Genomic DNA, 17,060 nt, shown 5'->3' with positions numbered 1-17,060 from the left:
CGTCCTCATCATTTATGAGGCGTAGCTTGCGGAGCTGGTTCTGTCAGTCAACTCGACCGCGCCACACGCTTCCACGCCCTTATTTGGGCCGGCCTATTTAAGCAGCCAATCCCTCCTGCCCCGCCTGCTCTGCTTCCTGCTCTGTTTGCTGTGTTGCTGCGCTCCCTCCACCTCCCCTGCATCCACCTGTTGGGCTCTACTCTTCTAGCCAATGGGGGGATTGGAGCTCATCACTCCAATATTTCCAGCTCATTAATCATGCGTATGTTTGCCGTACACCTCACCGGCAGCGATGAGCAGCGGAGCCCAGACGCCACAAACTCAAACGACGGCAAATACATAAAGATCATTTTAAATTCAATCTAAGAGTCAGTCGGAAGTAATATTATTGTCACTATCATTTTTTAAATTTCATAGTGTTTTATTTTCTCTTTCATTATTATCGTCACCGCCACCGTTATCGCCATTACTGTTATTATTCATTTCTTAATTTCATTGTTTTTTTTGTCTCTGCCTCATATCTTATGTGTGACATCACAACATCTTGTTATGTTTGGCAATATGAGAACTCTCGTCATGTGATAAAGCAAATTTGAATTAGAGATAGTAGGTTGGGGGGGGGGGGGGGGGGGGGGAGAGAGAGAGAGAAGGTATAGAGGGATTCCAGCTGACGGCTTGTGCAATATTAAAATAATAGCATCATGAGCGGGACGGGCGGTGTCGGGACGAATCAGGCCACAAGCTCACGGAGGCCATCCACATTTCATGGGGAGGGCCTCCGATTAAGCTCCCTGCCACTCATTGTGCTGCCCCACCCCCCTGGTGCACCCTGCACGTTAAAACAAACACTTCTTCTTTACACTGGCAAATACGATTTGTCCCAGGTGGAAGAATTCCGCACGACAGCAGTTTGCCGGAGGGATGTGCAGAGTTCGGGCGGTCCTCTTTCGCAGATAAAGGCTTCGGGATGGATATGCAATGTTGTATGAAGTGAAAAAGAAGCTGAATGACGGGGGGGGCATTGAGCGGTTTTATCAGAGGAACCTACTACCCAGAAGAGGGTTTTATTGGCGCTGAGAATGTGTGATGAGCAGAGGAGAAATATTCCATTGATTGCCCTTAATTTCCAGCGTTTATATACAACATGTGTAAGGGAGTGCGTTTAAACTGCAAATAAGCTTCACAGGCACATGCTAATTGCATTCGCTTTGCTCTGGAATTTCAACACATTGCACCGCGCTCTCACACAGATGTACAACCTCATGCGCGCGCACGCACGCACACAGCTTTGGCCTTGGATATTTGTGATATTATTCCTCTTTTTCTATTTACTCTGTGCGCGACCAAAAATCAGACGAAAAGCCCTCGCCGCTGAACCCTCCCAGCAACTACACTTGGACGCCGGGCCCCAATTTTTTGTGCCTGCATGACTCATCGTGAATTTAAAATACTTATTTTTTTGTTAGTTTCCCTGCCACTACTGCACGGTACATATCTGTGTTGAATTTCAGATATTTGGGGATGCACCGATTTATGCCAGGGGACGCCGAATGTTCACCGGCAGTCTTCACAGTAACCTTGGTTGCCATGGTGATATTCAGAATGTACTGTTTATTTGTGTATACAAAGCAGAGATTTTCATGATGTGAATAACAACACATGTACAGCCAGTTTATAAATATAAGGGTCTTACTGCAATATTCTAGTACTGTAAGCTGGGCCTCCCATAGAATGCAACATTAGTTTTAACATAACTGTAATAACATGATGTATTACACTGTAATAACGAGTTATTAACGTCATCATGGCCTTGAAGATTTTTTAATATTCGATTATATTTTGGTTTAATAACACTGTTGCTACCATGAACAGCAGAGAAACTTGGACAATCTACAGCTAATAATGACCAGTGAAAAGGATTTTTGGAATTTTTAAAAATCTAAAATATTATAAAATTCTGATATTAAAATTTGGATAATAAGAAAATCAAAATTAATTTTAGATCACATCAATCTATACACAGTATTTAATATCTGAAGAAGCCCACTGTGGTTCTTTACATTCACCTATATGGTTATAAACATAGATAATAAATTATCTTATGTAAACAACTATTTTCCAGTTTCCCCCCCCCAAAAACCTCATTGTGAGAAATTGGTCACTTATTGGCATATATCTAGACTGAAACCCTGTTTCAGTGCCGGAACTTTCCGTAAACCTTCAGACATTTTTTGGACGGACCTGTGTATGTGAGATAGATGACGGTGAGGAAGACCACGCCTGCCGCCAGAGAGACACCGAGCAAGAAGAGCATCTGGAACTCCTGCTTGGTCAGACGGTCCTTCAGGTACTGCAGGAAGGCGTAGGCCTGGAGGAGGGCAAACACGCCTGGCAGGAAAGAGAGGGGGGGGGGCGGGAGAGAGAGAAAGAAAACACATTAAGTATAAAAAAATATCTCACGTAGAAAGTAGTGTTTTTGAGGAATACCACGATATCAATAATATCGGGATTATCGACAATTTTGGAGTTGCTTATTGATGCTTTCATAATATATTTACACACAAGAAATGCTTGGCCATTGATTTGAACATCTGGAACAGTCTATAATTCAGAAAGTCATTACTTTACTGTAACGCATCCTTAAATACAACATTTAACTATATCGCAGTATTCCAATAGTTAAATTCCGATATCTAGTCTTATATCACGATATCATATCGATATATCGCAATTAGGGTCAATGTCAATTGATAAAAATAAAAAATCTAATTAATAACACAATCTGTAATTAATTAATCAAACTAATCACAAAAATCCCGTATACCAATATTTGCTGAAAAATCCCAGCAAATGAAGATATTTCAATTCAAAGCCATTATAATTTTTTTGTAGGCAGACGAGTAACACATTGAATAGACGTACAAAAGGTGGCTTTAGAAGTCAACAGTTTTATTTTTTCAATACTTTGATTCTTAGGAAATGTTCACATTCAATACAGTACATGTGTTTTTTTTTATTTTCTATTCAACATATATTTCTTATACATTTTGTATATATTTTTTTATATATACTCAATACCTCTTATTTCTCCTTCTGCCAGTTGCTAAGACAAACTAACTTGTCCACATTTTCTGAGAGTAAGGCTACCCTCTTCTTTCGGACTATGTTGCCTGCAAGTGAGAAGAGTCCCTCACATTTGACAGAGGTTGCAGGGGTGGACAGATGTTTGCAAGCCAGGAAAGACAGTTTTACATGGGCTACTGCGTGAGTCGACCACTACTACAGCGGATACTCATCCGCGCTGATGCTGGGCTCTGCGTTATAGGGTGTGGAGTTTTGTTATGCCCCATTTTCCACCTCTTATTCAGAGTCTGAGCCCAGCAGGAGGAGGCGCCTTTTTCTTTGCTGGCTCATCTTCTGCTTTCATGGGTTGTGGAGTAGCTCTGCTGCGTTCTGCTTCTTGCAGCATCTCCCGGCTGGTCCACACCTCTTCTCTCTCTCCTCTTGGTAGGCACTTCCAAGTCCTTGAATCGTGGGTCGAGTACTGAAGCCAGCTTGAGCCATCCACCATTGTGTCAGCTTGCCGTTCGGCTGGGTCCTTCTTATATCCATGACGCGGTACAGATGCATGAGAGGTAGGCCTCACCCCCAAGGATCTTAGTCACATGCCCACAGTGGAAGACAAAAGAGAGAAATAAATAAAGTTTTCTTGTATTAAACTGACATCAGTACATTTAATTCAGGCAAGGCAAGTTTATTTATATAGAACCAATTCATAGAAACTGCTTTAAAAAGAAACAATAAAAAAAACACCAAGAAGATAGGTTAAACGATAAAATACAATATAAAATAAACTAATACCATTTCAAAATTAAATTAATTGGAAAGTAAAATGTAATTTTCAATTTTAACTAAGTTGTTATTGATGTTATTGAGGGGGGTGGGTGTGGGGGGGCTTACCTGCTGAGTTCAAGAAGGATCTCCCGCCTCTGCAGTTTGTCCCACTCAGCTGGGGTCAGCATGACTCACTTATGTTGGGCCAAAGTAGCCTCTACAGCCTCCCGGTTCCGTAGGAGGCGTGCGATCATTGCGAACGACAAGTTCCATCTTGTTGAAACATCCTGTATCAACTGTCTCTGTTGATCATGTTTCGAGCGCTGTCTGTTCTGATTGGTGACTTTCTCTTGAACACCTGGCTTTTGCAGAGAATCTATATAATTGTGTATTTATCATCGGTTCCATTCGGGCGTTGTTCGTAGTTGAAATTTCCATTCAAAGGGCCAAGCACTGTTTTTTATTTTTTTTTTATTTTGCTGCCATTTGACCAGCTCCGAGGCAGCGGAAAGAGGGAGCGTAAGTCGCGTTGCAGTTGGCGGGGCCAGAGAGCAGCGTCGTCACTTCCTCTTCCAGTCTTCGATTGGATTTCATGATCTGTCGATCAGCCCGGTAGCGCACAGCGTCAGTTAATTGTGGTTTTTTTTAGTGTGTTAATTTTTTTTAATTAACAAAATTAACGTGTTCAATTGACATCACTAATCGCAAAAGCATGTATAAAAAATGCCTTTCACCTTGTGTACCCATGTGCAACATGTGCCTTTATTGCCATCACAGGTGATTTTAATGTCTCCACCACCCTTCTCACTTTATACCAATTTGTCACAAATCGAGAAAATAGGAATTTGTATCTGCTGTACGCAAATGTTGAAGATGCCCCGCCCCCTCTTGGTAGACCAGACCACAACTTAGTTTTGCTCACACCATCATGCAAGCCAGTTTTCTCAAGAGGCTACTACATTGTGGCCCTGGAAGACACTGACTGGAATGCCTTGTATGAACCACATGGTGAGGACATTGATGGCATCACAGACTGTGTCTCTAAGTACATCAGCTTCTGCACTGACAACTCCATCTCCACAAAAGAAGTTTGCTGTTACCCAAACAACAAACCTTGCATTACCTGTGACCTGAAGGCCCTACCTCATGAAAATAAGAGGGCCTTTAGGACAGGGGACCGGGCGGAGCTCAAATGTATGAATAAGAGCAAGGACTCAAGGAGAGCAAGAACTCCTACGGAAGGAAAATGGAGGAGACATTGCAGAGGAATAAGGCTAAAGATTTCTGGTGTGGGATGAGGGAGATCACTAGCTCTCAGAGGGAGGGCGGGGAAGCAGCTGAGGGGAAACTTGGGGACTAGGAAAATGAGCTGAACATGTTTTTCAATAGGTTTGACTCAAGGCTCTGTTATAGTCACCGCAAGCGAGCCTTGTGACTCATGGTGCATGCACTACCAGAGAGCACCAGCATAGACCCCGACCAGCCAGAACATGGAGCATCTCCAAATCGACAGGTCTCGTGGGGTGTTCCGGGTATGCAGTAGTTAGTACCTACCAAAAGTGGTCCAAGGAAGGACAACTGGTAAACCGGTGACAGGGTCATGGCCCCCATGGGCTCATTGATGCGCAATTCACACCACACGCTCGTTGTTCATGGGAGCTCGCTATAATTTGGCCAAAATCACGTAGTATGAACTTGTCATGAGCAACAGACTCATTTAACCCTGGTGTGTAAAGGAGCAATACGGGAGGTCGTTCCTGCCGGGTGCAATCTGACTCTACAATTCATCTGCCTTTGTTTAGTCCACTGGTAGAACTACTAGTCATACTGTCACTGTTACACTAAACTTGCTTATATCATCTGTTTCTTACACCCTGCTCTTTGCACATGAGGAATATCACAGCACTTGAATGTGTCAGAACACCGAACAGCGTATATCTCAACTGCTATTGGACTTGCCTTTTTATTTACTTATTGTTCTGATCACTTTGCTCTTTGCACACTGTAGTGTTTGAATTGATTAGTGTTACAATTGGTTATATTGTTTTTTTGATCATAATATTACGTACCTGTTACGGGGATTAATAAAGTCAACTATCTATCTATCTATCCAACACTTAAATAAGACCGCAAACATTAAACACATTTAGACATTTTTGGCATGATTCTTATATTTGTGACATTTTTGTGACTAGCCATGAGAATTTCATAGACAGCGATACCTTCCCACACCTTCTGTCCTGATTTGTTTGCTCATGTGCACAATAAAAACCTGAACCTCGAAAGAAATAACATTTAACAGAGAGAACGGCAGCCGGGACGCATCTTCATGAGTTTTTGGATGAAATGAGGCTCGGCGTGGGCGACGTGAATGACAGACATGATGATACGACGCATTCAAAAAATGCATGCATTGCTCTTCCCACCCCCATCCTTTCCATCGCGCTCTCCTCCCCCTCTCCCCTGAACTCTTTCTCCCATCTTCTACGCCACCTCCATCTCTCCCCCATTTCGCTCTCTCGCCCCCCCCCACACTCCCCCTCATCGCTCTCCCAACTCCCCTTCTCTCTCACCCCCCTCTTTCTCACCCCCTCACCATTCTCTCTCCATCTCCCCTTTCCATCTCGCCCACCCCCACCTCTTTCCCTCTCTCTACCGCACCGCACCCCCCCACACCCCTCAATCGGTGCTCGGGGGGGGGGGGATGGACGACACGGGACACGTTTCCTGCTTCTCCAAATAAAATATATAAAAACAGTGTTGTTTTTTTTTTTTATCATTTTAGATGCATTTACTTAACTGCTTTTCCCAATTGAACGTGACAAAAAAAGCGTGAGTCCCATGTCAGGCTCTACAGAGCCATTGATACACCCCACCCACCACTGCTGACGCACTGTTTATTACCTTTGCTACATGGATAATTGTGATCAGAAGCAAAACAGGAGCAAATTGCACTCAGAAGCAAAACTTCATGGGAGTGTTTGCACTGTCATATCATTAGTGCAATATCTTTTGTGAAGACGGTGCAGATAGCAGGCACAAATGATGCGCAACTCATGGCGCTATTAGCGGCCCCAATCCATTCTTTGTGAATTAGCACCTAAATCACTTGTGAGTTTTATATGATAATTGAGAAGAGAGTCTTTATATTTTTCCCTCTCCCTTTCATGTCGACACCTCCCCTTCTAGCGTTAAATTGGTCACGTTCCTCCTCTTCTTTCACTCTGTGACCCACAGCTCGTGGCTCGTCCTCGGCGTTTATAGGTCAGACGCCCCTCTCCCCGACCACCTCCCAGTGAGTCACCTCGATCCTCCACATCAACCCGCCTGCCACATTCCCACCTTGAGGTGCGACACCCTGTCTTTCTTCCCATCCCCCACTGTGCTCTGGGAACACCATCACCAGATGTTCTGAGCAGCTGCTTCCCGTAGCGACAGAATCACAACACCACAGCCATGCTTCGAAAAAAAGAGGGAAAGACGGAGGCAGACATGCTTTCAGGGGACGGCATCGAAGCCGAGAGCTCAAAGCCGCCTTCGACTCAGCGAGCCGAGCAGAAGCACCTCACCAGCCGTGGTGCTGCATTAAAAGTGTTCTCAGCTGGGGGGCTGTCTAGCTGTCAAACAGCGCCAACGATAATCCTTTCCCCAATCTGGATGTTAATGAACACATTGAACAGCATCTCTCACACACACACACACACACACACACACACACACACACACACACACACACACACACACACACACACACACACACACACACACACACACACACACACACACACACACACACACCTTGAGAAGCAAAACTGAACAAGCTTTCATCTATCTACAAGGATAAATTCAAAAAGCGCTCAGCACCTATAAATCAACCGCAAGCCATATCTTTACAGCTTTATTCATCCAGGAGAGATGAGCATGCATGTTTCCGCTGCAAGACAGACCCTCAAGACGCACTGTGGGTCTAGTCTTCAATAACTGGCCAAGGAGCCACTCCAGCGCAGAAGATATTAGAAAAGAAAAATGATACTGTGATACAATTCAATGACTTAGTTTCATTTTCTGATTCATAGATTCTACTTACATACTTTGTTTGGAAGCTACGGAACCATATTCGGAATTTGTATCTTCCATTAACTTTTCCTGAATTTGTTCCATGGAATGCTTTTGTGATGCAAGTCAGATTGTACACTAAGAGGTTGGTAGCAGTTCTCATGATAAATAGGGCCCTATCAAATTCATGGCCGTGAAAATCGCGCCACGGACCTTGAAATCGGCCTCCTTCCGTGTAATTAACTATATTCCAAAAAAATTAAAAACAGGTGTGAAGTGCCAAAGTCCCACCGTGTCTTGCCGACTTCAACGGTTTGTGTTTCCATGGCGGCGGAGCTGGAATCAGCAGCAGAAAGCAGAGCGACGGCGTTCATCTACATCATGCGTATGCGAATGCTGATCTAATTTCTGTCGATGTAAGGAGCCGTGATCTTGTTCATGCACAAATCTGGCATTTTTTTGGTAAATTAAATTATTGGCCTGTGTGCCAGTGCTGTGAAATGTCATGTTTTTCTTTTATAATCCGTTAAATCAGATATTTTCGAGAATGTAGCTCCGTGAAATTTCTCAAAATTGACCGCAAATTTGGTGAAGCCCCTTTCTAAAATATTAAAATACTGATAAAGAATTGTCGCGTGAGCCATTTAATCAATATCGGTTTGTATCGAATCGTGACCCTTTTGTATCTAAATCAAATCGTGAGTTCCTGCCCAATACCTAGCCCGAGCAGATATCCAACCAGTTGCACAAGCGTAACTTGAGAATTAGGAAATTTGACGTTTTCCTCATTTCAAGGCATAAAGAACAACAAACGTGAAACGTTTCTGAAGCCAAACACTGTCGTCAAACCAATCCGTCAAATCCTGGTCATCTCTCACCTGCTGCGGCCATGTGCTCGCTGGTCCTGATCGGCTGGAAGCCCACGAAGGGGATCTGCATCGAAAGCACCAGGCCGATGATGTAGAAGGTGCTGTAGGCTGTTTGAGAAAGAAAGGAGGGAGGAATCATTCTCCACATAGGGGTATTATCTCCACCTAGGTATTTAAAGCCTATTGATTTTCACCATTGCACCTCAAAGGGAGTAAGCACAAAACAGAAAACACCTTCTATAAAGTCATTCGCGGGGAAGACGCGAGTCGGCTGAAGATTTCATCACTTTTTGAGGTGTGAGAAAAGGTTGTTTCGGTTTTTGTTTTGTTATTAATTTTCTTAAAGTAGCCGTGACTGCCTTCGCCTTCGCACACATCTGCTTTTGCCCTGAGAGTGAAAAATGAAAATGGCAGGGGAAGACGGGTGACTTGGTGTTTATTAACAGAATCACAGATGGATACTTGTTTTATGCAAACATTTTGTTTTTTCCGAGGGCACCTGGCTTTGTAAAGGGATTTAAATATCCGGCTGGGTGAGGTATTTTCTGTCACCAGACAATCATGCCCAATGTAGTTTTTGACAGACAACTCTTAGATTGAATTTAAAATGATTTTTATTTATTTGGCGTCGTTTGAGTTTGTAGCGTCTGGGCTCTACTGCTCATCGCTCCCAGTACGGAGCTGGAAATATTGGAGTGATGAGCTCCAATCCCCCCATTGGATAGAAGAGTAGAGCCCAACAGGTGGATGCAGGGGAGGTGGAGGGAGCGCAGCAATACAGCAAGCAAAGCAGGAAGCAGAGCAGGTGGGGCAGGAGGGATTGGCTGCTTAAATAGGTCAGCCCATAAGGGCATGGAAGCGTGTGGCGCCATCAGGTTGTCTGACAGAACCAGCTACGCCTCAGTTCCATTCTCTCCCACACTGCTAGAAAGGTGCTTGAGGTTGTGGGCCGATCTTCAAGATGCAAATATTAAAGAAAGAAGGGCAAGATAAAAAAAAAGAAAAAAGAAAAAACGCCACCTCAGGGTCCCCAGTGGAATGTAGTTGTTGTATAAGAGCTTTTTGGAGCCGGAGCAGAATTGGGTCAAAGGCCTCTCATCGTGAAGAGGACATAATTTATTTTTAAAACATTCAAAGGACTAGGACAAGGGCTTTCAGCGAGTAAAACAAAACCAACCCCCAACTAAAGTGTAGAAATGTGTGGAAGTTTGGACTAAATCATATCCAGCAATAAAAACCTTCCCGTCCTACGTCAAGTGGGGTCTCGTTAGAATGATCCCGCCCCCATCTGAGTATCTCCACCCATGGCTTGGGAACATTGGGAAGGTGCACCATTTTTTCCCCCCCTCGCAATCAGCATTATGTGGAAGCTAAGCGCTAAGCACCGCTGCTCTCTCTCTGCACAGAGCAGCACAAATCTCAACATGGGCCCCCAGACTCAGAGGACATAAGAGCCGAGTGGATAAGTTTGAAGGCGACGTCACAAACCGTGACAAACCCACACACGAGGGAAATGTAAGTATTTAAAAAATAATTGTGCTGTGTTTCTTTTGCCGTTTAGCACAAGCTAATGCTAATAGCTGGTATATTACTGTAGATGTAGTTTCCGAGAAAGTTACCGCCGTTACTTGCTGCAGGATCCACAGTGACTTTTTCGGTATTCGTTTTTTTGTTGAACGTCTGTAAGATGAACTCCATCTTATTAAAACTCCTAAATAACGGGAGAGTAAAATGAGAGAAGGGGCGGTGACGGCCCCAGAGTGTTTCTTATACAGATTCACACGAAGTTTGACTGAGGCCATATCACCTCCGCCCCGTCCAGCGTGTAGGCGGAGCGGGGCGTGGCGAGCAGCAGCTTGTTTGTATCTAAAGCCAGAGACACAGAAACGGCCCCGTAGAGAACGGGACTGAAATGGAGGGGTGTAGAGGCATGCGAGGATGGCCAGAATGCAGAATGCAAAAATGCATAATATTTTCAGCAAAAAACTTCAAACACATGTTTTTGGGGTCCTCAGAGACCTATGTTAACTTCTTGAAAAGGAGTATAAGTGGTGAACTATTATGCTCCTTTTCAACAAGTTAATATAGGTCTCTAAGGTCCCCAAAACATGTCTTTAAAGATCAAAATACCACTCACACTGATTATGCATTCTAGCCATTCTAACACGCCTCTGAACCCATCCTGTTCCAGGACAGTGTTTCAGTGGGTGGCACCTCTCTCCTGAGTCCCAGAGTTCTGTAAGCCAATGGGGTCTGAGCACAAGTTCCGGGTTCCGTTGTATTTACTCCGTAACTTTCACTGATTTCACCTTATCACTCCATCAAAATCTGTTTCTGAACAAGGCAAGAAATAAGCAATCCAGTTGCTGAACTTTCACTCATATTAGATGCCGTTCTGCAAGCTTGTGGGGAAACCGCACCGGGACACCGTACGTGGGGACTCTTTGCGTCATGTAAACATCGGAAAATAAAATAATACATCTACAAATAAAACTATTTTTATTGGTTTTGTTTGGAGAAACACAGGCGGATGGTCTGCCTTAGCCTACAGTCTATGTACAGTACACCTTTTTACAAATATTTATTTATTTTATTTTTATTTTTTTTTGGAAGAAACACAGCAGAATTATTTTTTAAATACTTATATTTTCATCGTCTGCAGTTTCTTTACGGACAGTTGGTATTAATTAATCTTTATTTTAAAAGATTTGTGCTGGTCTTCCAAGCGGCACTTGTTATTCCCTGTGTTATTTCTGCAGCCGTGGGTGGAGTTACTCTCAGATGGAGGGCGGTTCTAATTCTAAAGAAGCCCTAAATGATGTAGAACAGGGCTGCAAATCTGAACATGTTCTCTGAAATAGGCAGCTCCCAAAAAAAACTGACTGGTTTGTCTTATTTCACAGTTTGTATGTTAGTAGGCCCACCAGAGACCCAAATGGATGTGTACAACCACCGAAAAGGTGAATTTTTCACAATAGTTCCCCTTTAAGAGAGATCATGCACCCCTACATTCTCTCCAAATATGTTTATGGACTGGCTCACTATTTTCAACTGAGAACATTTTTAATTTTCACAAGACTTTAAGTAAAGCGCCCTCAGATTTTGAAGTCTTTGGTTGTACTCTGCTTTTGCTTTCAAGTCACTGCTGACACCGCCATCTTTCCAAAATACACCTTTTCCTTTACCGCGACTCCTATGCACTCCACTCAAAGAGCGACATAGCCAGGTCTACGAAGTGTATGCAGGCAATTAATCAACAAATAAACTATTTTTATAATAGATGTAATTGATTAGTTGCTGCAGCTCGACATTAATTTCTACTCTATTAATTTCTATGAAAGGGATTCTGTCGGCAGAAAGACGAGACACATTGGCTATGTGTGAGACTCCGCAGCAACAAGTCATGAAAACAACATATATGGTATGGTCAAATACATTCCAGATCTCAGTGGCAGATGGTGTGGCTTCCCGGGAAGATGTGAGCAAGTGAGTGAGTGAGTGTGTGTTTGCGAGTGTGTGTGTGTTTTTACCAATGTAGACTCTTTTGCTGTAGCGTTGCATTAGAAGCAGCACAAAGACGTGCAGAGGAATTAGGTTGATGATGAAGACGTAGCCTCCCCATGCAGAGACCTGAAAAACACACAGACAGACCAATAACAAATTAAAAAATTGAACAACATGGGGCCTTCTGACAGTTTTCAATATTTTGTCAGCAAGAGAACTAATACCTCTATAAAGATGGCAATATAAACGCAGTAAAACCGGCAGTTTCAATTTAGACCTTAATCATAAAGAATTGACAGTGGATGCTCTGCACAAACACAAAAAACAAAACCCAACCAAACACACACACACACTTACAATAGAATCACAGTAGAACTATACATCACTGACTCTTTTACACATACACACAAGTGCTCAGCTAAAACCAATTGAGGTATACGAATAGCCCAATATAAAGACTCTGCAATCACACTTTACACCATTAACTTAAAATTTGAAATGCACCAATACATTTTAAAATCTCCATGAAAATGATGCCCCAAACCTATCGAGGTCCATCTGCATCTCGATGCACGGGGCTATTAAAACCCTGCACCCGCCCATCCCCCTCCTCCACAAAAAGCATCACTCGTTGGCTTTCAACTGCCTGCACAAGTCTGAAGCAATGTGAAACCCAGAATGGGTGTGACATAGAGAGAGAGACAGAAAGAGGTAAAGGGAGATGAGAGAACCCCAAAAGGGGGAGAGAGAGCGCAGAGGGTAGCGAGACGAGAAAATAACGAGAGAAAATAAGAGCAAATTAAAGAGGAGACATCTGACAGCAGCCAATTGTTTGATCATTTCTTCATAACAGCTTGTCAGTGGGGGGGGGGGGGAGTTGCACCTGTTTGGCACTCTGAAAAGACTATTACGCCGATGCAGTCAGAGATAAACGGCAACTCACAGCTAATTGATAAAAACAGTAGCATACCATGTCGGAGAGCGATGGAGGGAGACAAGAGGGGGAGCGAGGGAAGGGCGAGAGAATCCTAAATCCTAAAGTTCCGGGCGGAGCGGGGAGGTGTAATTATCTTCCGGCAGTCACCGGCATCTGTTCCCTCAGATGGTGCACGGTGGCACAATGCCTGTACTGCTGCTTTACAGCAAGAAGGTCCTGGGTTCGATTCCCACCTGGGGTGCTGTTAGCACCATTCTCAGGTGGGTTCTCTCTCGATTAGGGGCCTTTCTGTGTGGAGTTTGCATGTTCTCTCCGTGGTCACTTGGGTCTCCTCCAAGATAAAAAAAAAGGACCCCAATTTAAAAACATGCAGTACGCTTTCCTGTCCTGTCCCTGACGACGACATGGATCCATCACTTGGTCCCCGGGCACCGACGAAGTGAGGTCTGCCCACTGCTCCCGGAGGAAGGACAGCTGAGGTGGAAGAAATGCGGAAGCCAAAACTCTCCAGTCACCATTGCCCCGATACGTGTGTGTTTTCTGGTTGTCGCCACTCCCTGCATGATGGCAATGGTGTGTGTGTGTGTGTTAAGTGCATTAGCACCCGTGAGACGAATAAAATGATGATTCTATTCTATGGTGACAGCCAATTAGTAGGACTTGAACCATAACTTGAATGAATACCAAAGACGACTTTAATTTGAGGCTCATTTTCCGTGGTGACACAGAGGTTCCCGTCAGAGCACTAATTAAAAACACAATGTGGGAAGCGACGGCAGGGGGTGAACTGGCAAAAAAACATTTTTAATCTATCAGCATATTTTTGTTCTTATACTGTGTACAATTTGACATGTTGAATTTGGGAGAAAAAAATGTCTCTTTATAACATCAATACCGCGATGAGACCAGATATCGTCTGGGATTTTGTTTATCGTAATATCACAATATAGCTTACAGATTGTCTTTACGGCTGCGTTACAGTAAAGGGATGCACTTTTCTGGACCTCAGACTGTATCTGCTTGTCATTATATCAACATTAATAATGACCCTCTCTCATGCGCAAATATCTCATGAAAGCACCAATAGTCATCCCCAAAGTATCTTCAAATGACCAATATCGAGGTATTCATAATAAAAATTAAATAAAATAGTGATGTTTCATTTTTGGCCGCATCACACACACCTAGTATGAGTGTGTGCAGTTTGTTGTGTGTGTGTCTGTGTGAGGCTCTATTAGTGCCAGCCATTGTGAAAATATAATGGAAATATAATCAAAATGTCATCTTAAGCCCTCCGCTGCAAGCCGACCACAATCAAGAGCAGCCTTGGGAGCGCGTCGGGAAGCAACCCCTTAGCTCCGGCGTCAGGAGGCGCGGTGCAGGCGAGGCGACAAAGTCGTCCATTCTGCAAAGTTTCAAAGGATCTGCGAGTCCATTGAGCGTGTGTGAGAATGATGTAATAGAGAGAGAGAGAGAGAGAGAGAGAGAGAGAGAGAGAGAGATAGAACAGAGGGGGATAAAGAAAGGCTGAACATCAAACAATATTTTTTGATGCTCCAGAGATGTTTTTTTCCAACAGATTGGTCTCCTTCAGATCCAGATGTTTCTGTAGAGCGCGCACACACACACACACACACAGACACAGACACACAGACACACACACACACACACACACGATCTCTGCAGCGAGTACTGCTGCAACACGGGGCGTGTTGGCACCGTGCCAAGGCTCATTATCACCTGGGGGTGGCTGAAACTTAAATATATTATTTTCCTTTCCTTAAAAACAAACTCTAAAACAAACGCAACTCAACTGCAGATTTGTCTTACAGATTCCAGGAGCGGAAGGCCAGGAGCTAAAATGATTATGTGTTTGTGTATATACGTACGTGGGGGGCAGAGAGTTATGGCCGGCTATTCTGGACCAAGTGAGCTGCAGAGAATTCAGTGATTCATGCCCTTGACAAAATCCCGGGCGTGTAAGAGTGTAAATTCAGCGGCTCTATCTCAAAGTATGATTAAGACTTTTTGACCTGAACAGCAGAGCTGAACAGTGGAGGGCAGAAAACCAGACAGGATGTGGAGCCGAGTCTTCCCTCCTATCTCTCTTTCTGCACTCTATGCCAGGCTTATCTGACAACCATGGGGCCAACTCTTAAGATGCACCGTGTGTGTGTGTGTCTGTGTGCGCGTGCGTGTCTGTACACAAGCTGCTTTTAACCTGTGTGTGTGTGTGCACGGATATGATAAAGGGAAATAATGTGCAGAGTGTACAGTGTTCTGTATACAGGTACATCTCATAAAATTTGAATATCATGAAAAAGTTCAATATTTTTTGTCACTCATTTCAGAAAGTGAAACACATATATTCTATAGATTTATTACATGTAGAGTGAAATATTTCAAGCCTTTATTTCTTGAAATTTTGATGGTTGTGGCTATAGATAATGAAAACCCAAAATTCAGTGTCTCAGAAAATTAGAATATTGTGAAAAGGTACAATATTGGAAAGTCATGGTGTCACACCCTCATCAGCTAATGAAGTCCAAACACCTGCAAAGGTTTCCTGAGCCTTGAAATGGTCTCAGTCTGGGTGAGTAGGCTACACAATCATGGGGAAGACTGTTGACCGGACAGATGTCCAGAAGACAGTCTTTGACACTCTGGAAGGAAGGACTGGAAGGAAAAAGTGTGGTAGGAAAAGGTGCACCAGCAAAAGGGATAACCGCAGCCTTGAGAGGATTGTCAAGCAAAATCCATTCAAGAATTTGGGGGAGCTTCACAAGGAGTGGACTGAGGCTGGAGTCAGCGCATCAAGAACCACTACGCACAGACGAATCCTAGGCACGGGCTACAAATGTCGCATTCCTCGTGTCAAGCCACCCCTGAACCAGAGACAACATCAGACGCGTCTCACCTGGGCTGTGGAGAAAAAATACTGGACTGTTGCTCAGTGGTCCAAAGTCTTCTTTTCAGATGAAAGTAAATTTTGCATGTCATTTGGAAATCAAGGTCCCAGAGTCTGGAGGAAAAGTAGAGAGGCACAGAATCCACATTGCTTGAAGTCCAGTGTGAAGTTTCCACAGTCAGTGATGATTTGGGCTGCCGTGTCATCTGCTGGTGTTGATCCACTGTGTTTTCTGAAGTCCACAGTCAACACAGTCATCTACCAGGACATTTTAGAGCACTTCATGCTTCCTTCTGCTGACAAGCTTCATGGAGATGCTGATTTCATTTTCCAGCAGGACTTGGCACCTGCCCACACTGCCAAAGGTACCAAAAGCTGGTTCAATGAGCATGGTGTTACTGTGCTTGATTGGCCAGCAAACTGGCCTGATCTGAACCCCATAGAGAATCTATGGTATTGTCAAGAGGAAGATGAGAGACACCAGACCCAACAATGCAGATGCCCTGAAGGCTGCTATCAAAGCAACCTGGGCTTCCATTACACCTGAGCAGTGCCACAGGCTGATCGCCTCCCTGCCACGCTGCACTGATGCAGTAATTCATTCAAAAGGAGGCCCAACCAAGTATTGAGTGCATAGAAAATAACACACTTTTCAGAAGCCTGACATTTGTTTAAAATATCCTTTTTTTTATTGATCTTATGTAATATTCTAATTGTGGGTTGAATTTTGGGTTTTCATTATCTATAGCCCCAACCATCAAATTTCAAGAAATAAAGGCTTGAAATATTTCACTCTATGTGTAATGAATCTATAGAATATATGGGTTTCACTTTCTGAAATGAGTGACAAAAAACATCTCATATACTGTATTTTGGGAATGGCAATTTATTTTGGACTGCGCACATATTTTGCTAAATATTACATGATTACATCCACTCCATTCCTTTATCT

General features: G+C 43.6%; 1 protein-coding gene across 1 annotated transcript in view; it reads right to left on the bottom strand.

The window, feature by feature from the left end:
* stt3b (STT3 oligosaccharyltransferase complex catalytic subunit B) overlaps nt 1–17,060 on the bottom strand; it is a 108,705-nt gene that overhangs the window by 15,110 nt on the left and 76,535 nt on the right. Inside the window, exons 5-7 of the mRNA XM_079998901.1 lie at nt 12,290–12,389; nt 8,769–8,867; nt 2,242–2,388 (exon numbers count right to left, since the gene is read on the bottom strand). Coding sequence (XP_079855027.1) covers nt 2,242–2,388; nt 8,769–8,867; nt 12,290–12,389 — 346 coding nt within the window. The remainder of the gene's footprint in view (nt 1–2,241; nt 2,389–8,768; nt 8,868–12,289; nt 12,390–17,060) is intronic.

Source organism: Zeus faber (genome assembly GCF_960531495.2).
Source record: "Zeus faber genome assembly, chromosome: 1".
Taxonomy (NCBI): Eukaryota; Metazoa; Chordata; class Actinopteri; order Zeiformes; family Zeidae; genus Zeus; species Zeus faber.
Note: the sequence above shows the minus strand (reverse complement) of the source record. Positions and strands in the feature narration are given on the sequence as shown.